The 19,601-nt window shown below is 41.5% G+C and overlaps 1 protein-coding gene across 1 annotated transcript in view; it reads right to left on the reverse strand.

The window, feature by feature from the left end:
• Positions 1 to 701: 701 nt before the first annotated feature.
• Positions 702 to 19,601, reverse strand: part of Oseg2 (intraflagellar transport protein Oseg2) — a 133,457-nt gene continuing 114,557 nt past the window's right edge. Inside the window, exons 30-33 of the mRNA XM_080274706.1 lie at positions 16,451 to 16,621; positions 13,523 to 13,747; positions 1,189 to 1,466; positions 702 to 935 (exon numbers count right to left, since the gene is read on the reverse strand). Of these exons, the coding sequence (XP_080130832.1) occupies positions 1,203 to 1,466; positions 13,523 to 13,747; positions 16,451 to 16,621 (660 nt within the window). The 3' untranslated portion in view covers positions 702 to 935; positions 1,189 to 1,202. The remainder of the gene's footprint in view (positions 936 to 1,188; positions 1,467 to 13,522; positions 13,748 to 16,450; positions 16,622 to 19,601) is intronic.

Consider the following 19,601-nt stretch of genomic DNA (forward strand, 5'->3'; position numbering starts at 1 on the left):
TTGAGGAAAATAATTTAAATTTTTCGGCAGTGGGGGGTGGTGAACGTCATAAAAATCCCAGAAAAACTCCCCTAAGTCGTAAAATGTTGTCTAATGGAAACCCAATCTCGGCATGACTCACTAGGTTCATCATGTTTTAGCCAGTGAATCAACATGTAGCCTCCTATGCAGTGTGTCCTCAGAGTTGCCTGCACAAATTTTCTGCAGTGACCCTGATAGTGATTAATTTTGCATACAACAGTGCTTTACAGTAGTGATTAAGACCTGTATATAAAGTGTAATAGTATTCTTAAGGTCCTATATAAAGTGTAAGGTCATGCAATTGTGATTATGGTTAGAAAATGTTGCATAAAGTGAAAATGTTGCACAGAAGTGATTGTGTGCCCCCCTGACACCTCTATATCCAACCAAAAGCAAACATGGTAAATGATTTTTTTTTTTTTTTTTTTCCCTGGTTAGTCAGGAGGACTCACACTTTCCATAAGTCAGAATTTCAGTGATGTCAGGATGGCCTCAGTCCCTATTACTCTGACTTAAAGAGGTTTTACTGTACTGTTTATAATATCACTAACATTTCCCTAAATTATCATCACAATCAGTCATTTAGATTATAACATGCTCCTTCTTAAAAGAATCCTCATACTGAGATTGGCCATGGTATATAGGTGGTTTTTTCCATGGAACTAAATGAAGTGCCAAAACTAGCAAATTAGTCACTAATATGTTAAAAAAAAAAAAAAGAGAGAGAGAGAGAGAGAGAGAGAGAGATTCGTAATAAGATCTGTTAACAGTGTGAGAGTCTTGGCTTGGACCCTGACTATATGTATGTGTGGCTGAACATGTCCTGCCAGAGAATGATGATTGTTAATACCAAACTTGCAGCCACTTTTGCACACTCTGGGTAGTACCTCCAAAGGTTGGTGGTAGTCACTCACCTACAATAGAAACAAATTAAAAATGTACCAGTATATTCCATACCATATTAAACATCATATCATGTCATTTCAGTGCTGCTAATGGATCAAAGACTATCAGGAATAGATAGCCAAGACTGAAGAGAGAGAGAGAAAGAAAATGCACATGTACCATAACTATTTTTACACTATTCTTCCCACTCAAACATGTGGGCCATTTATGGACACTGCTTTTCAACTAATTTTCTTATGAGCAGTAAATTAATTAACTCACCATTATCAAACATGCTATTGGAAATTGTACCCCATACTGGGTAGTCCCCCACACCAAGCTGTGACAAACTTAAGAACATCTTGACATTCTGGTGAACTTGACATTTTAGTGGCCATGACAAGTTTATTCCAGTCCTCCTTGTTTGCTGCTTGTCCTCGTTTCAAGTCTAGACGATTGCGAATAACAGGGTAGCCTGAGATGACACAAGGTGGATATGCAGTGTTGTCGCTACTCACGAGAGATGCCTCGTACACCATACGCTCATCCAAGGGCAAAATCTGTTTGGTAATTATAAAAAGAATGTTATGAATGAATAATAAGGGGCATACTTGTTAATGAGATCAAATTCTTACAAGAGATCATTGCACTGCTGTGGTAATTAAGTGTGAAATTCTTATGCCCCGTCAACAAGAGCTGTAGTGCCTGCCTACCGAGCGTATATCCCTTGCTTCTATAGCAGTGTTACCAGATCGATCAGTTTCCGGTGGGCTGTGGCCACTACCAGGCACACCTACTTTGTTGTCCACAGACAGACTGGGTAGTGGTTGGGCAGTCAAAGTCAGGCAGCGGCCAGAGTAGGTGCTTGGCAGAAATGAGTGCAGTATGACAACATGGGTTACAGTAAGAACCGTCGCAGGACAGTTAAAGCTAAAAGTATGGTGTTGTGTGGAACGTGATTTGGTAACAATGTTTGCCCATCGGGCACTGCTCGCTCGTGTGGACGGGACTTTACAAGAGATCATTGCACTGCTGTGGCAGTGTATCCCAGTGTTTGTGAAGCTATATTGCAGTTCACTGTTGGGATTGAAGTATTCCTCGCAAAATCTCCAAAAGCCAGTACTGTGAAGTATCAGCTTGACATTCTTTCCAAATACTTGACAAGGAGGCATGTGTGATAGGGGAAATATAATAATAATAATCATCATCATCACCTGGACCTCCTTTTCCACCCTAGGGCAGGGTGAGGAGTAGCAACATGCAGACAGCCAAAGTCTGTCCAATTCAATGGGCCATGCTTCCATTCACTCAACATTCAAGCCCATAAAATCCTGGCTCCATCAGATGGGCCAAAATAAATTTCACCATGTTCTGTACCTTCACATATACCTATCTGACAGTCAGTTCGAACAATGTCACATTAAAAAGGGATACCAAATCCCTGGTTATGCGCCTCTCCTCACAAAAGTCATCCATCTAGCTCAGTCTTTTGTCACCAACTTCCATACCTCTCTTCCTCACACACTCACCCACCATATCCCTCCACCTTCTTCTTGGCCTACCTTCCCTTCTCCCTCCTTCAAATTCGCTCAGATATACCTTTTTCACCACACTATTGTCTTTCATTCTCTCCATATGACCATACCATCTCGGTACACTCACTTCGATTCTGGTGTCCACAGACTTCCTCACTCTGCATCTTTCATGAATCGCATTATTCCATATCCTATCCACTCTCTGTACTCCACATACATTCCTCAGCAGTCCCATCTCCACTGCTCTTACTCTTGACTTTTCATTTTCATGCCACACCATAGTCTCACATCTGTATGTCAAAGTTGGCCCTAACACTCCTTCATGTAAACCTCATGAAGCTTTTTTTTTTTCTTTTTCTTTTTTTTTTATGTGAGGAAGAAGGAACCAAAGGCAACGAGCCTGCAAAACTATTCCCTCCAAGAGAAAAACAAAATATAAGAGAGAGCCAAATTCAAGATCCGATCATTTCCAGATGCCTGGACACACTGTGTTTGAAAAACTGGAGATCATAAGAAGTAGGAAATACAGACAGAGGAGACAGTTCCAGAGTTGACCTGTTATAAATGAAGGACTGGGAGTAACGGTTAACTCTTGCATAGCTGCAACCCACAAGCCTCGGTTTTTTAAGGCCTTCATAGTGCCAGCTACTTTCCTTCCTTGTGTCACTTTACTTTCCACTTGTTTTGCACATTTTCCTCTTTTCTATCACTATGCCTGGGTATCTGAACTCTCACCAATTCTAGTGTCTCTCCATTCTCTGTAACATCGCACTGGGAGTCACCTTCTCTCTCAATAATCATCACTTTACTCTTTTCTATGTCTACTTTCAAGGCATGGCACTCACAGACATCTACAAAACTCTGCACTAGTCTACCAAGCTCTTGTCCTGTGTTTGCAAGTAGTACTGCATCATCAGCATACAACAAATTTGAGATATTCCGTCCATCACCAATCATTACCAATGCCATCCCTCTCTCCATTACAGTACTCTTGTTTTTACTTCACTCATTACCCCATCCATATATATACTGAACAACCATGGGGACATCACACAACCTTGTTGCCCGGTCACATTTATCATGAACCAATCGCTTAGATGACACATGCCTCCCGACCGTCATAAAAACTCCTGGCGGCACCTAGCAGCTTACCATCTACACCGTACATGTGCAAAACCTTCCACAATCCTTCTCTGTCTACTTTGTTATATGCTTTTTTCCAGATCCATAAATCCCATAAACACCTTACAGTTCTTCTCACATGTCTTCTCCACTATCTGTCTTACTGCAAACATTTTGATCCACATATCCTCTGCCACTCCTAAAGCCACCCTGTTCATCACTCACTAAGACTTCTGATATCTCTTCTATCTATCTATCTATTCCCAGATGCCTCAATCCTGTAGGGGATAGCCACAAACAAATCACCTCCACGTCGCCCTGTCCAATGCCACTTTACTACCTTGCTTCCAGCTCACACCCCCTCTCTCATATACTTCACTCCATCCCTCCATCTCATTCTTGGCCTCCCCCTCCCTCTCCCCCCCTCCACCTCACTTGCATACACTCCTTGTTAGTCTCTCATTCTCCATCCTCTCCACATGGCCAAACCACCTCAATGTACTTCTCCTAATGCTTTCCATCACATCCACACCACAATGCTCCTTCACTTCTTCATTTTTCAGAGTCCATGTAACTCCATATGCTCCTCTCAAATAACTCATTTCCACTGCTCTCACTCTTGACTTGTGCCCTTCCAACAAGGTCCAAGTTTCATTTCCATTATTAGAGTTGGTATCACAATACTGTCAATCTGTCATGCAGTGACAGGTTTACTTCCATGTTCACTTCCCTGTTCCTTATCACTGCTTTCAAAGAACCAGCAACTTTTCTTCTTTGTTGTACCCTTTCAAGCACTTCACCCTCTAAACTTCCATCTTTACTCATTGCACTACCAAAGTACTTAAATGCACCCATATTTTCCATTCCCTCCTCATTCAACCTCAATGTACATTCAGTGACTTCACTTCTATCATATCTCTCTTACTTTCTTTATAATAATTCTTCCAAATACCTTCCCTACTACACTTAATAGAATTATGCCATGATAATTCTTGCACTCACTTCACTCACCTTTATTTCTATACAGGAGTAAAATCACTACCTTTTTCCACTCTAATGGCAGAGTTTCACTCATCCATGCCTTCTTCTTACATATCTCCAACAAGGAATTCATTCCACTTTCTCCACTACACTTAAACATCTCTGTATACACCTAATCAACTCCTCCTGCTTTCCCATTTTTCAGCCGCTTCACAGTGTTCTTCACCTCTGGAAGTGTCAAGTTTCCTGGCACTGCAATCCTTCTCTGTCAACCCTTCAGACCAATCATGTTATCAGTTGCTTTGCTTTCCATTCCCATTCATCAGACTTTTAAAATATTCTTTCTATCTTGTCCTTACTTCATCCTCATGGGTTAATAATCTACCACTTACATCCTTCACACTTTCACATTTCTTTCCACTGTCACTTCTACATTTCTGCACCTCTATCAAGAATAACTTCCTATTTTCAGAGTAATTTGCATTCATTTTTCTTCACAGATCATCATTTACCTCCTCCTTTTTCCTCTTCACTAGTCTCTTTACATGCTTCTTTATCTCAATATATTCATTTCTTATTTCAACTGAATCCCTCTCCTGTATCAACTCTAGCCACTTCTGCCTCTTTTCCTCCACTGCTGTATTAACCTCTTCATCCCACACCATACTTCTTTGTTGTTACTCTTGCCACACCACACACCACTTTAGCATCCCAAACTAAGCAATCCCTATATACATTTCACAAGGTGTCCAGATCCATTTCATTCCAATTCAATGATTCTAACTCCTCCCTTACTTTGGCCCTGTATTCATCTGCCATTTCTTTGATCCTCTGCTTTTCGCCTTTCAGTCTTTATCCCTGGCAGCTCCTCTCTTCCTTGGTCTAAGTCACTCCTCTCAGGTTGATCTTGCATGCCATAATCATGTGATCTGTCAAACCTCCACAATGTCCTCTCACTGCCCTCATATCAGCAACACCAGCCAGCACTGATTTCTCTACGAGCACATAATCAATCAGGCTCCTTTCAACATAATCTCCATTGCCTCTATACCACGTGTATTTATGTGGATCTTTGTGTTTAAAATAAGAATTACAAATGTACAACCTCCTTTCCTGATACACGTCATTCAGTCACTTCCCATTATAATTCTCGTCTGGTACAGTACTTCATTATTACCCATTATATCATTCACGTGTGGTAGGTGTGGGCGTTTACCATCCACTCATTAGATGTAGTGCTGCTTTGGGTGTCTGCCCTTTCCTCTCTTCCTTCCTTCCTCTTCCTTCTGCCTATGGGTGACTCTACACTGAATGACAAGCCAAATGATTTCCTGTACACCAGGAAACCATTTACTATGCTGGGTGGTAACCATATAACCAAACTGTGGCACCTGATGGTTTAGTGGGTAATTAAGAAGCTCAAATTGGGTTGAGCCTGTGCAGGTTTATATTCAAGGGATGGTTGGGATTTATTGTTCATGTAATGCTACTCATGTGTGTGTGTGTGTGTGTGTGTAATTCACCGGGTCGGTCAGGATCACTTGATGGTCGTGATTGTCAGCTTTTACCCTCCCGGAAGGGGGCTGAGAGCTCATATAGTCCGATCTAAGGGCAAGGCTGTGACCTTCACACACGCACACACCCGTCCCCTTGTTCAAGGGGGACAGTAACCACCCACTTCGTCAGTGAAACTTTTCGCAACCTGAGTGAGGCGCGAACTCCCATCTACCAGATGGCAAGCGAGAGCGTTACCACTGCACCAGCGAGCGGTGTGTGTGTGTGTGTGTGTGTGTGTGTGTGTGTGTGTGTGTGTGTGTGTGTGTGTCTGTGTGTGTGTGTGTGTGTGTGTGTGTGTTCTTACCTAATTGTATCTTTACAGGAATGAGTCAAGCTCGTATTGTCCCGTGTCTTAGACCATATTTATCGTACATATCCTTAAATTGGTGAATTGTTTTGGCACACACTATTTCATTCGGTAGTGCATTCCATTGATCAATTGCTCTGTTTGGGAAACTGAATTTCCTTAAGTCTTTATCACCTCTCTTCTTATGCAGTTTTTTGCAGTGTCCTCTTGCTGATGCTTCTCCATATGTTAAGTAATCATTTATGTCTATTTTCTCCTTTCCTGATATGCACTTATATAGCACTATCATGTCACCTCTTTTCCTTCTCTCTTGCAGTGTTGGTAGATTCAGTTTATTTAGTCTTTCTTCGTAGCTTAGGTCCCTTAAGCTTGGTATCCATCTTGTAGCGGCCCTTTGAACTTTTTCAATCTTGTCTATATGCTTTTTGAGATGAGGACTCCAGACTATTGATGCATATTCCAGGGTTGGTCTAATGAATGATGTTATTATCCTTCTTAGTATGTCTTCATTTATGTATGTGAATGCTATTCTCATATTTGCAAGCAGTGTATACATGTTCCGTACCTTCTTGCTGATGTGGTCAGCCGGAGATAGTCTGTTATTGATAATCACACCTAGGTCTTTCTCTCTTTCTGATGTGTATAGGGTTTTATTTCCTAACTTATAATCCCAATCAGGTCTTTTTCCACTTTTACCAAACTTGATTACATGACACTTGTCCACATTGAATTCCATTTGCCATGTACTACTCCATTCATGAAGTTTATTTAATTCTTCTTGTAGCTCCCTACAAGAGTCTGTGCTAGTAATTCTCCTTTGTATTTTTGCATCATCTGCAAACATATTCAGATAGCTCTCATTTCCAGTGTTACTGTTTATATCATTTATGTACACTAGAAACATGATTGGTGCCAGCACCGAACCCTGTGGTACTCCACTAGTCACTTCTTTCCATGATGAGTAGTTTCCTCTTAGTACTGTCCTCATTTCTCTTTTTATGAGAAAGTCTTGCATCCAACAAAACAGTTTGCCTCAAATTCCTCCTTGATGGTACAGCTTCCATAAAAGTCTTTGGTGTGGTACTGTGTCAAAAGCTTTCTTGAAATCTAAATAGATACTGTCCACCCATCCTTCCCTTTTCTGTATTGTGTTTGTTACTCTGTCATAGTAGCTCAACAGATTAGTAACACATGATTTTCCTTTTCTGAAACCAAACTGTCTTTCTGTTATCATACTGTGTTCTTCTAGATGATTTACCCAAGCTTTTCTTATAAGTTTTTCTAATACCTTGCTTACAACACTGGTCAGTGATACTGGTCGGTAGTTGAGAGGATTTTGTCTATTTCCTTTCTTGAATAAGGGGACTATATTTGCTTTTTTCCAAATATCAGGTAGTTTCCCTTGACTCAAGGATTTCTTGAAAATTAAAAATAATGGTTTACTTAACTCCTTTGCACATGCTCGTAACACCCAACATGAAATTTCATCAGGACCACTTGCTTTTCCTCTGTCTAATCTACTTAACTCCTCCTGTATTACTTTTTCTGCTATTTGTATATCTGGTAGTATGTGTGGACATGCGTGTTCCACATATTCCCTCTCAAAATTTTTTCTTCTGTAAAAACTAATTGGAAATTCTTATTTAGTGCTTCACAAATATCTTTCTCTTGTGTATAAGTGATTCCCTCGTCCGTGATGGATTGTATTATATCTTTTACTTTGGTTTTGCTTCTGATATAGCTGTAAAACAGCTTTGGTTGATCACTACTTTTATTTATTATATCCTCCTCAAACTGTTTTTGGGCTTCCCTCCTTATTCTTGTATAGTCGTTTCTTGCCTGTTTGTAATTATTATACGCCCTTTCACTATTGTGTCTTCTGTATCTATTCCACAACAAATCTCTTCTTTCTTTTGATTTTTTACATTCTGTATTGAACCATTTCTGTATTTTCTTATCTGCTTCTTTGTGCTGTGGGATGTACTTCTGGACTCCTATTTCATAAAATTCACAAAAATTTTTATATACAGCATTTAAATCTTGTCCTCTAAGCTCATTTTCCCAATCAACTTCTAAGAAATACTTCTTTAGGTCTTGATAATTTCCCTTTTTAAAGTTTAGTCTCTTTTTGTAACTGTCATTGCTGTTTACTATGTCATATGCTATCCTGAAGTTATAATTTAGTACTGCATGATCGCTTTTGCCGAGTGGAGGGTGATATATTAAACTGTCAATGTCATTTTCTTGCCTAGTAAATATTAGCTCTATCACTGAAGGTACATCAAGTCCTCTTTTTCTAGTGGTTTCCCTCACATGTTGCGTTAAGAAAAACTCTTGTACGAGATCCAGGAGCTTTTGGTCCCAACAGCTTTCTTGGCTATTTATATCTAGAGTATTCCAATTTATACTTGTATTGAAGTCCCCAGTTAGTATAATTCTTTCCGATTTCTCTTCCATTTTATGTAGAAAGGATCTTATACTCTGAATTGTACTCTCTGCCAGGTCCTCATATTCGTCTCTTTCCCATGTGTTTGATCTGGGTGGCATATACAAATTGGCTACAATTACTTTACCTTCAGATGTGTCGATCTCTACTGCAATCAGTTCTACTTGTGATGGTATATCTAGGTTTATTTCCTTGACTTTTAGATTTTTCTTAGTTAATATTATAATTCCTCCTCCTTTTTTTAAATTTCTGTCTCTTCTCCATATATTGTATTCCTCTAAGTTTAGTATGTCATTGGATATCCTTGGTGTTAATTTTGTCTCAGTTAGGCATATTATTTGTGGTTCATTTTCTCTGACATAATCATTCATCTCTAGTAATTTAGATACCATTCCATCCACATTTGAGTACATCAACTTTATCATCTGTGTGTGTGCGTGTGTGGGGGGGGGGGCAAAGGCTTCACGGCCTATTTCTCAGGGGCAGTTGCCTATCCCAAGGCCCAGTAGTCCTCCTACACGTCCACATCTCACCACTTCGGCGCTAACACCCACCGTCCATATTGAATACATGCTAGGGCTGCCTCATACAGGACTGGTGTACTGGTATTAGTGGTTGGTCACCCTCATCTTAAATGTCAGGACCAACTTGCCTAGCCCAGGGTTCCTACGCTTCTCATGGGACAACATAGGATTGGATGATGGATGGATATCATTCACAAGACCAGTGCCTCCTCTACCATTCATATCGCCCATTACAATCACTTAATAACTCCTGGGCATTTCTCCTACTACTTCATCCAGCTCATCCCAAAACCTGTCTTTCTCTGTCTCACTCCTGTCCTCATATCTTTCCCTTTATTGCTGAAGCAGCCTACCTTATTTAGCTGTTGTTAATGTGCGAGATGTTAGTGTGTCTGTGAAGTTTGTGTGTTGTTTTTCATTTCACTCTTGGCATTCAGTGACAATGACCACTGCTTTCGTGCTTCCAGGATCTGATTCTTTAAGCAGTCGATCAACAGACAGCTGCTTAGTTTACTTCTTGACTGTCATCTGGCAATTAAAGTAATAATTCTCCTACTGAAGCCACAAGATTAGATCATTTTGGTTTCAAGGGCTTTTATTATAAGGTGACATTAACAAATACAAGAGGCAGCACAACTGGATGGCAATGACGAAGAGGACTAGGCTAGATGGTGATATGGTAACACTGCAGAAGTGAAAGTCATCAGATGAAAATAGTCTTCCTGGCCAGAAAATTTTTTTCATAAGAGTGCAATGGACAACACTGCGCTAGACTTCAAAGAAATTAATACAGAAACTATTAAGCATAGGTGGAGGAATTTACTGCCACCACACCTACACTAATCATCAACAACCTCGGCAATGCAGCCAAGCTGGCTAGGTGCATCGTGGATGATGGATTTGTTCACACCACAGAAGAGGCAATGTTAGAAAAGGTGGAGAATGATAACAAGTTTACACTGGACAATTTAATCTGTAAAGTGCATGAGAAAGAAAGAGGATAGCCAGTACAACAACTGCGCAGCAAAAGCTACCTCCACCTACAAAACCGACACAATGCAAACTGTCACCTGCTAAGTGATCAGCTGAAGTCTTCTAAGCTATTTAAAACTATGGGAAATGTGAGAAGCTACATACCTAGGCTGACCAGATTTTATCCTTGTACTGAACTTAAATACAAACATTAACTATCTATCTATTTATTGCCAGACGCCTCAATCCCATTCGGGGTGGCCACAAACAAATCACCTCCACGTCGCCTTGTCCCCCACCATTTCACTGCCCTGCTCCCAACTCACACCCCCTTCTCTCATATACCTCTCCACCCCATCCCTCCATCTCATCCTTGGCCTCCCCCTCCCCCTTCCCCCCTCCACCTAACTCATATACACTCTCTTCGTCAGTCTTTCACTCTCCATCCTCTCCACATGGCCAAACCACCTCAGTGTATTCCTCCTAACACTTCCTATCACATCCACATCCACACCACAACGCTCCTTTATATCCTCATTTGTCAGCCTAACTCATTTCCACTGCTCTCGCTCTTGACTTGTGTCATTCCAGCAACGTCCAAGCTTCACTTCCATATGTTAGAGTTGGTATCACAATACTGTCATGTAGTAACTTTTTCACTTCCACGCTCACTTCCATGCTTCTTATCACTGCTTTCAAACATTAACAAAAGACCTTAAATTATATAGCGACATCCCATCAGTCAGACTACCTGCTCTACCTTCGGCTCTCCACCTCCACACCTGCCACAGCAGCCTTACCCTTAGACAATTATAGTAATTAGTTTGAAGGTGGGTGGGGGCACCCATCATCCACCCAATTAGTGTAGCACTACTCTTGTTTTTAGGGTGGCTGTACAGTACAATGAGGGGCAAGCCAAACGATTTCCAGTAAACAAGGAAATCATTTACAATGCTGGGTGGTAACCTTATAACTAACCAACATGTGTTCCCTACATGACAACAAGCGGGTTGGCAGAGGGTTGGTGCCCCTCCCCAGAAAACAACTAAAAATACAAACAAGAAGCCTCGGACCAGGACAGACCAACAAGTGACGACTAAGGACTGAACAAAGGACATGGTATGGTGCTGCTCTTGGCTGCCTTTTCTTCTCTTCCTTCTTTCCTCTTATGTCCTTCTTTCCTTATTTCTTTCCTCTTCCTTCTGTTTACAGGTGATTCTACTAGGTGAGATGCCAAATGGTTTCCTGCACACCTGGAAACCATTTACTGCGCTGGGTGGTAACCATATAATCAAACTATGGAGCCTGGTGATTTAGTGGGTAATTATGGTGCTCTAACAGGTGGCAGGTGGGGATGCTCACCATTCACTCACTCGATATAGTGCTGCTTTAGGTGTCTGCCCTTTCCTCTCTTCTTGCATTCCTCTTCTGTCTTTCTTTCCTTCACTCTTTCCTCCTCCTCCTGCCTATGGGTGACTCTACACTGGGTAACGAGCCAAATGGTTTCCTCTGTACTAGGAAACCACTTACTGTGCTGGATGATAACCATATAACCAAATTCTGGCGCCTGGTGGTTTAGTCGGTAATTAAGGCACTCCAGTCGGATTGGGTCTGTGTAGGTTTATATCCAAGGGGTGGCTGGGGTTGACTACTCACATTATGCCACTCACAGATGAGTGAGGGTGGTCACTCTCATCTCCAATGCCAGGACCAACTTCCCTAGCCCCAGGCTCCTACGCTCCTCATGGGGCAACGTAGGATTGGATGATGGATGGATGGATTAAGGCACTCCAACCAGACTGAGCCTGTGTCGGTTTATGGCCAAGAGGTGGTTGGGGTTTACTGCTCAAGTAATGCCACTCTGGGATGAGTGAGACTAGTCATTCTCATCTTAAATGTCAGGACCAACTTCTCTAGCTCCAGGCTCCTACGTTCCTCATGGGGCAACACAGGATTCAGTGATGATGATGATTATGATGACGATTTATCCCTCTATGTCTGTTTATTACACTGATAACGTAATAGAGTGCAAAAAATGTTCTAGTGTCTAAGTGGGGAAGTAGGGGTCAGCCCCTGTATCAGTGTGACAATGTTAATAATACAGTAATTATAATTGTACCAGTTACGTGACTTTCTGATATGCTGTACAGTAAGGGGTTTTAATATATTTTCCATGTAAAGTTGGGGAGAACTGTAAATGAAAGCATAGCAGGCCTAATCATAAAACTGAACAAGAAATATTACATGGATAAATCAGGTAATAAAGGTGCTCCAATCGGATTGAGCCGGTGAAGGTTTATATCCAAGGGATGGCTGGGGTTTATTGCTCACGTAATGCCACTCAGGGATGAATGAGGTTGGTCACTGTCATCTTAAATGTCAGGACCAACTTTCCTAGCCCTGGGCTCCTATGCTCCTCATGGGGCAATGTAAGATTAGATGATGGATGATGGATAATCCAAATTTACACTATTCTAGTATCAGTTTATATGAAAAGTTTGTCAAGAAGGGAGAAGCAATGAAAAACACAAAACCTACGGTACATTTCTGACACAAGACTTAAATTCAAAAGTAGGTCTGAAGATAGGTTTTGCAAGGTCACAAAACCATTTTTCACTCACAGTAAGTGAACTCTGAGGCTTCCTTGAAACAGAGGTTTCAAGAGATCTGTTGACACCAGACACATTAGGAATGGTGACACTGACAGGCATCATCTCAGGCTTAAGCTATGGAAAGGTGCACTGCTTCCTGTTTCCAGTTATTACAGTATGCCTCAAAGGGCCTGATGACTGAAGTCAACCTTCCTCTAAAGTCTTAAGTCTTAGCCTTCTGTTGAACAACCACTTCAATGAGTGCTCGACTAAGTGATTTAGTGCACATTACCACCACGACTTCAGTGTGTGGCCCCGTGCAATGTGACATGGGGAGGAAGGAAATAGCTCCCTCTGGCAGGGTCTAGTGAATCTGGTGCCTCCATTTTCACTCACTCAGTGGGTTTTAAGCCTTGCAAAGACATGATTTTTCACTATATACTTCCTCATTTGAAGGCATCCTTGAGAATGAGTCCTCAAAATGGATGAAGGGAAGTGAGTGCCAGGAAGAGCACAGTACAAAGACAACAGAAATTAAATAATGAGATATTAATAAAAATTCTAATAAATAATATTCTCACCTGTTCAACTTGCTGATCCATGGACACTGCCAGCACCCACTCCTTGGCTTCTTCTCTCAGGTTCTCTGGGATGGAGAGGTTTTCTGGCAATGGTATCTCATAGGGGATGTCTGTTTCTATGAAGTCTGTGTGGTCAAGGGAATCCAGAGACCCTTCCTCTATAGCCTCACACAGATCAAGGAACCGATTCAAAAAGACGAAAGCCATGTTCTTCCATCCAACATCCTGTATAAATTTGTGGTAATTAGCTAATACTGGCATACACCAGACACAGTGTGAATTCAATAATGAATAGTTCATGTATTTCTTTATCTTAGCATAACTGACATACAGTACATTCAATTATCATCATAATCATCTCATGCCTGGCTCACTCCTGCGACCCTCCCCCCTGAGTAGGGATGGATGAAGCAACCAACTCCCAGATGCTTTGTCCTAAATATCTCTGTAACTCTCAAACCCTCCTCTTCTCTATTTTTTACTATGTGCTGTTCCACTCTTCCACACCTACATCTTCCTCTTCCTGCAGTTATGCAAGTTTCACTTTCCAAGACTATCTTTAGTATCCATTCTATGAGTATTTGCTGAATATGTTCATATCATCACAGTATATTGTTTTTTATTCATTCAGGAATACCATGTCTTTCTCAAATGGCCCCTTCATTTTAAAGTTCCCATATATTTCAGTAAAACTGTAGTTTTAGCCAGCTACTGAATTCTATCTATCTATTGCCTGGTGCCTCAATCCTGTAAAGGATGGCCACAAACAAATCGCCTCCACGTTGCCTTGTCTCCTGCCATTTCACTGCCCTTCCCGCAGCTCACCTCCTCCCCTCTCTCCTCTCTCATATACCTCTCCATTCCATCCCTTCATCTCATCCTTGGCCTCCCCATTCTCACTCCCCCCCCCTCCACCTCACTCACAGACACTCTCCTCATTAGTCTCTCACTCTCCATCCTCTCCACATCCAAACACCTCAACGCATTTCTTCTAACGCTTCCTATCATATCCACATCCACACCACAATGCTCCTTCATTTCTTCATTTGTCAGTTTGTCTCTCCAATCTAACTCCACATGCTCCTCTCAAATAACTCATTTCCACTGCTCTCACTCTTGATTTGTGTCCTTCCAGCAAGGTCCAAGCTTCACTTGAATATGACAGAGTTGGTATCACAATACTATCATGCAGTGAGTTTTTACTTCCATGCTCACTTCCCTATTCTTTATCAATGCTTTCAAAGAACCAGCAACCTTTCTTCCTTGTTGTACCCTTTCAAGCACTTCATCCTCCAAACCTCCATCCTTAGTCATCACACTACCTGCATACTTAAATACACTCACATTTTCCATTTCCTCATCATCCAACCTCACAAAATTCCTGGATTTTAATCCTGCCAGTGGACAGAACCAACTATATTAAGAGTACTTTTCTTCTTTGGCACTTCTGTCACAAATGACTTTAAAGCAAGATAATAAACATTATAATGTTTTTGATTAATATATATGATTAAGATAAAAGATACTTGGAGTCAGGTTTGGATGATGAATGGTACTCTAGTTTTCATTTGAAATAATCACAGCTTGGCCTGGCACATGGGATGGCAGTAAATGATGAATATGAATTACTGGTTCAAAGTGTGCAGGTTGTACTAAGAGTACTGGTCCTTCATTCCTAATTGGGTACAATTTACCATTATGGTCACCACCATACTTATGGGGGACACCATGAAATTTCAGAATTTAGGCCACATGAAAGGCATAAATAAGTGATATGTAATAGAAACAAATGTCAAATTAAACCAATCATGGGAAAAACCATAAGAAAAAACTTACTTAAACAGACTGAAAATCTGGCATGAGCATCCTTCAGAAGGTATGAGCATTGGAAAAAAATCTTCCAAAGCAAGCCTAACTTACCTAACCTAATGGTGAAAGCCACAACTCCCACACCAAACACACTCAGGAAAATAAGTGTAAGTTACAAAACTAAAATCAAGCAATAAAGATTCACTAATTAAAAGTACACTGAAACTCAAACACACCTGACCCAGCCATGATTTTAAAAATCCAGAGGAATTGGTGTGATTTTAAAACTTTCTCTCTACAACCACACAATCACTGCTGTTCAAGCTTAACATTCTCACCAGGCTCTTTGTATCATGTACCACACTACTAAAATATGAATATATATGCTTAATTTTTTCATGTCATTTCTTTTTTGCGGTCAATTATCTTTCACTCTGGTATGCCAGAATGATTCACTGTCATATAATGGGCCTGTGTCCATTCAACCATTCAAGTTCTCCGTAATAAATACATAACTTCTTGGCATGTATTCTATCACTCTTTTTATCCTGACACCAAAACCTGTCCTCCTCCACACACACCTATCATTAAGGGGGTACATGCAATAATCAGAGCCATGTTCGCCATCCCAAACAGAAACTTGAGCATACTGTACATACACCTGGATTTGAATAATTTCTAATCGTTCATTCCTATCTATCATTCATTGTTCTTCAGCCAACACCCTATTAACTCCGTCCACACATACTCATTCCTTAACCGATACAATACACATCACACCTTCCCATTTGTTCACTTCACTCCCTATCATTTTTCATCACACAATGCCATCACATTGTATTATCCAACCTAAAAACCTTCATTTCTCCTACTCTGTTACATTCTCCACTCACATCTCTCATATTCCATACAGCCATATGAGCCTACCTAAGTTTACTGGGCCCTGGGCAGGCAAAGAACCCAGTTCTGAGGGTATCTGAATCACTTCTGGGGTAGTTTAGAGAGTACAGCTATCTGGTTCATACCACCCACTCCCTTCTGTATTTTCCCACACTGCTACACTGAAAATTCTTACTGTATATACAAAACAGGATAAAGCATACAAAAATTAAAACCGACCTTGCAAGCCATGCCAGCCTCATAAAATGCCTTGTCAGCTGGGAGAACATGAGTATAACGGAGAAGAGACACAGATACCCTTGCTGCTAGATTGTCCAGCTGTGGTGTTGCCATGTATGCAGACCTCGCAGCAAGGTAGTGTGCCAGGAACAGCAGCAGTTCAAACTCTTTCTGTTATGATACATATGAAAGACTGGTCTCATTACCACCATCATCCAATTTCCTAATATATCCAAGGGGCAATAGTCTCACAAATAAACAGAAGTTTAATTAATGAAATGAATATCCATGAATACAATAAAAGAATTATGATTTCCCCTGCTTTCTTACTTAAAACACAGTCAGCTTATAAGAGAAGATACTCAATCATTTGTTAGTTTTTTAAGGCTTCAACATGCTTGCATGCACTGGCCTTGGTCACCTAATGGCGGCTCTCCATGCTGCTCGATCCCTGGCAGCTTCCCTATTCAGTCCGTTATCCCTGTGGTCATGCTCAATCACCGCATCGCAGGTCTTTTTCGGTCTACCTCTCGCAACCCTATCCCTAACATTAACATTTCTCACTTTCTGTACCCAATTATCATTCCCCATCTCTCCACATGCCCAAACCATCTCAATCTACCTCTCTTTATGACAACACCAATACATGCCAGTTCCATCCTACCCCTCAACTCTTCCATTGTAAACTTAGCCCCCCCATGCCTCACACTCAGGGACACACCGCATATCCAACTAATCATTATCATTTCCGATGTCTAAGCCTGCGAATATCTTCTTCCTTTACTGCCCAAGTCTCACTATTATACAGCATTATGCACCTAACACATGCTGCATACAAAGATCCCTTAGCATGGACGGAGATCCCTCTCGACGTCAAGAGAGGCTACAGCTCCTTGAACTTCTTCCAACCACTCCTCGCTCTAGCCACAGAGCTAGCTCAAGCACCACCTCCAGCATATCACATGTCTCCCCAAAAAATAATACTCTTCCATACACTCAAAGAGATCCTTTCACGCCTAACTATCTCCACCTGCTCTCCCTGACACACACTTGAAATGTGCATTACCTCGCACTCTACCTCTAATACCACTACATCCTTTATGCACCCACTTATCACACAATGCACAAGATGGATTTACTTCCCATGCCCTTATGGCAAATCGCACATGGCCACTCTCTCTTTTCTTTGACAGTACTGCCACCAGCCCTGGTTACCATCACTTTTGTTTCATCAGCATGTACTCTAGTGGTTGGTTGGGGGGCTCACCATCCATACACTCAGTGTAGTGCTGCTCTCAAGTGCCTGCCCTTTCCTCTCTTCCTTCTTTCCATCCTTCCTCTTCTGTCTCTCTTTCCTTCATTCTTTCCTCTTCCATCTGTCTACAGGTGACTCTACACTGAGTGACAAGCCAGATGGTTTCCTGGACACCAGGAAACCATTTACTACTCTGGGTGGTAACCATATAACTAAATTATGTGACCTGGTGGTTTAGTAGGCAATTAAGGTGCTCTAACCGGATTGGGCAGGTGCAGGTTCATATCCCTGTGCTCACAGGGATGAGTGAGGCTGGTCACTCTTATCTTAAGACCAACTTGCCTAGTCCTGGGCTCCAACGCTCCTTATGGGACAACAATGGATGAGATGATGAATGAATTAAGACTAAAGCCCTTGTGTCCTATACCATTTCTCCACTTCCTAAATCTTTCCTCTGCCTCCCTTTCATTCTTTGCAATCAACACCAAATCTTAAGCATACCTCTTCCACAGGAGCCCATTTCTGAAGTCACATGAGAGGGCTTCAAGTACCATGATAAACAACAAGGGGCTCAAAACTGACCCCTGGTGCACACCAACATTCATGGAAAACTCATCACTCAAATCTCCATTCACCATTACCTGGGTGCAAGCACCCACATACATGGCCATAACCACCCTAACCAGGCACTTCTCAATCCCAAGTTTTCTCATTGCCCACTTCACCACCTCTCTAGAGACTCTGTCAAAGACCATCTCCAAATCAACAAAAACAAAGTACAGTTCCCTTTTCTTTCCTACATATTTTTTCTGAAGCTGTTGAACCATGAATACAGCATTAGTGGTCCCTTTGCCTGGCATAACCCCAAATTGCATCTCACCAGTATTCACTCTCTCTAATCGTACCTTCTACAACTTTCTCTATTACCTTCCTTATCTGGTCTAAAAGCTTTATGCCTCTATAATTTCCTCTTTCCAGGGCATCACCCTTCCCGTTGTACACATTTACAATTACATTCTTCAGCCAATCATCTGGGACAACACACTCATATATAATCATATTTATCAGGTCAGTGACTAACTTCACTCCTATATCTCCTGAGGCTTTCAACATTTCAGCAGTCAACCCAGACACACCTGTTGCCTTCCCCACCTGCATCCTGCCTATTGCCTCATGCACAGTAAAAGCCTTAATCAAAGGCCAAGGGCCAAACACTGGATCTGCAGACTCCAAACCTTCCCTGTCCCAGTCAAACTCCTCATTCAACAACCAGCTGTAATGCTCTCTCCATGCATTTTTAATATCCTCACTGTTCGCCACTACCCTTCCTTCATCATTCTTCACATACTGCTCACTTATGATATCCTTATTCTCCATCTTCATATGGTTTGCCACCTTACATATCATACTCTTCCTTTCCATATGATTTAGATTATCAAGAGTAAGTCTCTGTGATTCAGACTTCGCCCTGTATACTTCTTCTAGCCCTATGCTTGGCAGCCAAGTATTCCTCTCTGTTACCACTCTTCTTCCATTCCCAGAAAAGCCATCTTTTCTCCTTAATTGCTGCATCTACACCTTCATCCCACCACCAAGTTACTTTAGTTCTGAATCAGTAACTTTCAAGAGGTTGTTCTTCAGGGCTCTGTACTGTTCATTAACACTTCTGTCAACCTCTCTCTGTTCAGCCACTACTCTCCTCATCTCTCTGTAGAAGGCATCCTTTACTGATTGGTTTTTCAGCTTCTATATTTTTGTCCTATGTGCATAGGTCCTCTTTTTCATAACTCGCTCCTGAATCCGTGGATTGCGAGCCACAGCTCAGGCTGGGTAGCGTCACATTGGGAGCCATAGCTCTGGCTGTGCATCACAGCTAACTACTCCACCCTTATGCAA

This window comes from Coenobita brevimanus, chromosome 59, assembly GCF_032717465.1.
Source record: "Coenobita brevimanus isolate Jiangsu-jjx chromosome 59, ASM3271746v2, whole genome shotgun sequence".
Classification (NCBI taxonomy): Eukaryota; Metazoa; Arthropoda; class Malacostraca; order Decapoda; family Coenobitidae; genus Coenobita; species Coenobita brevimanus.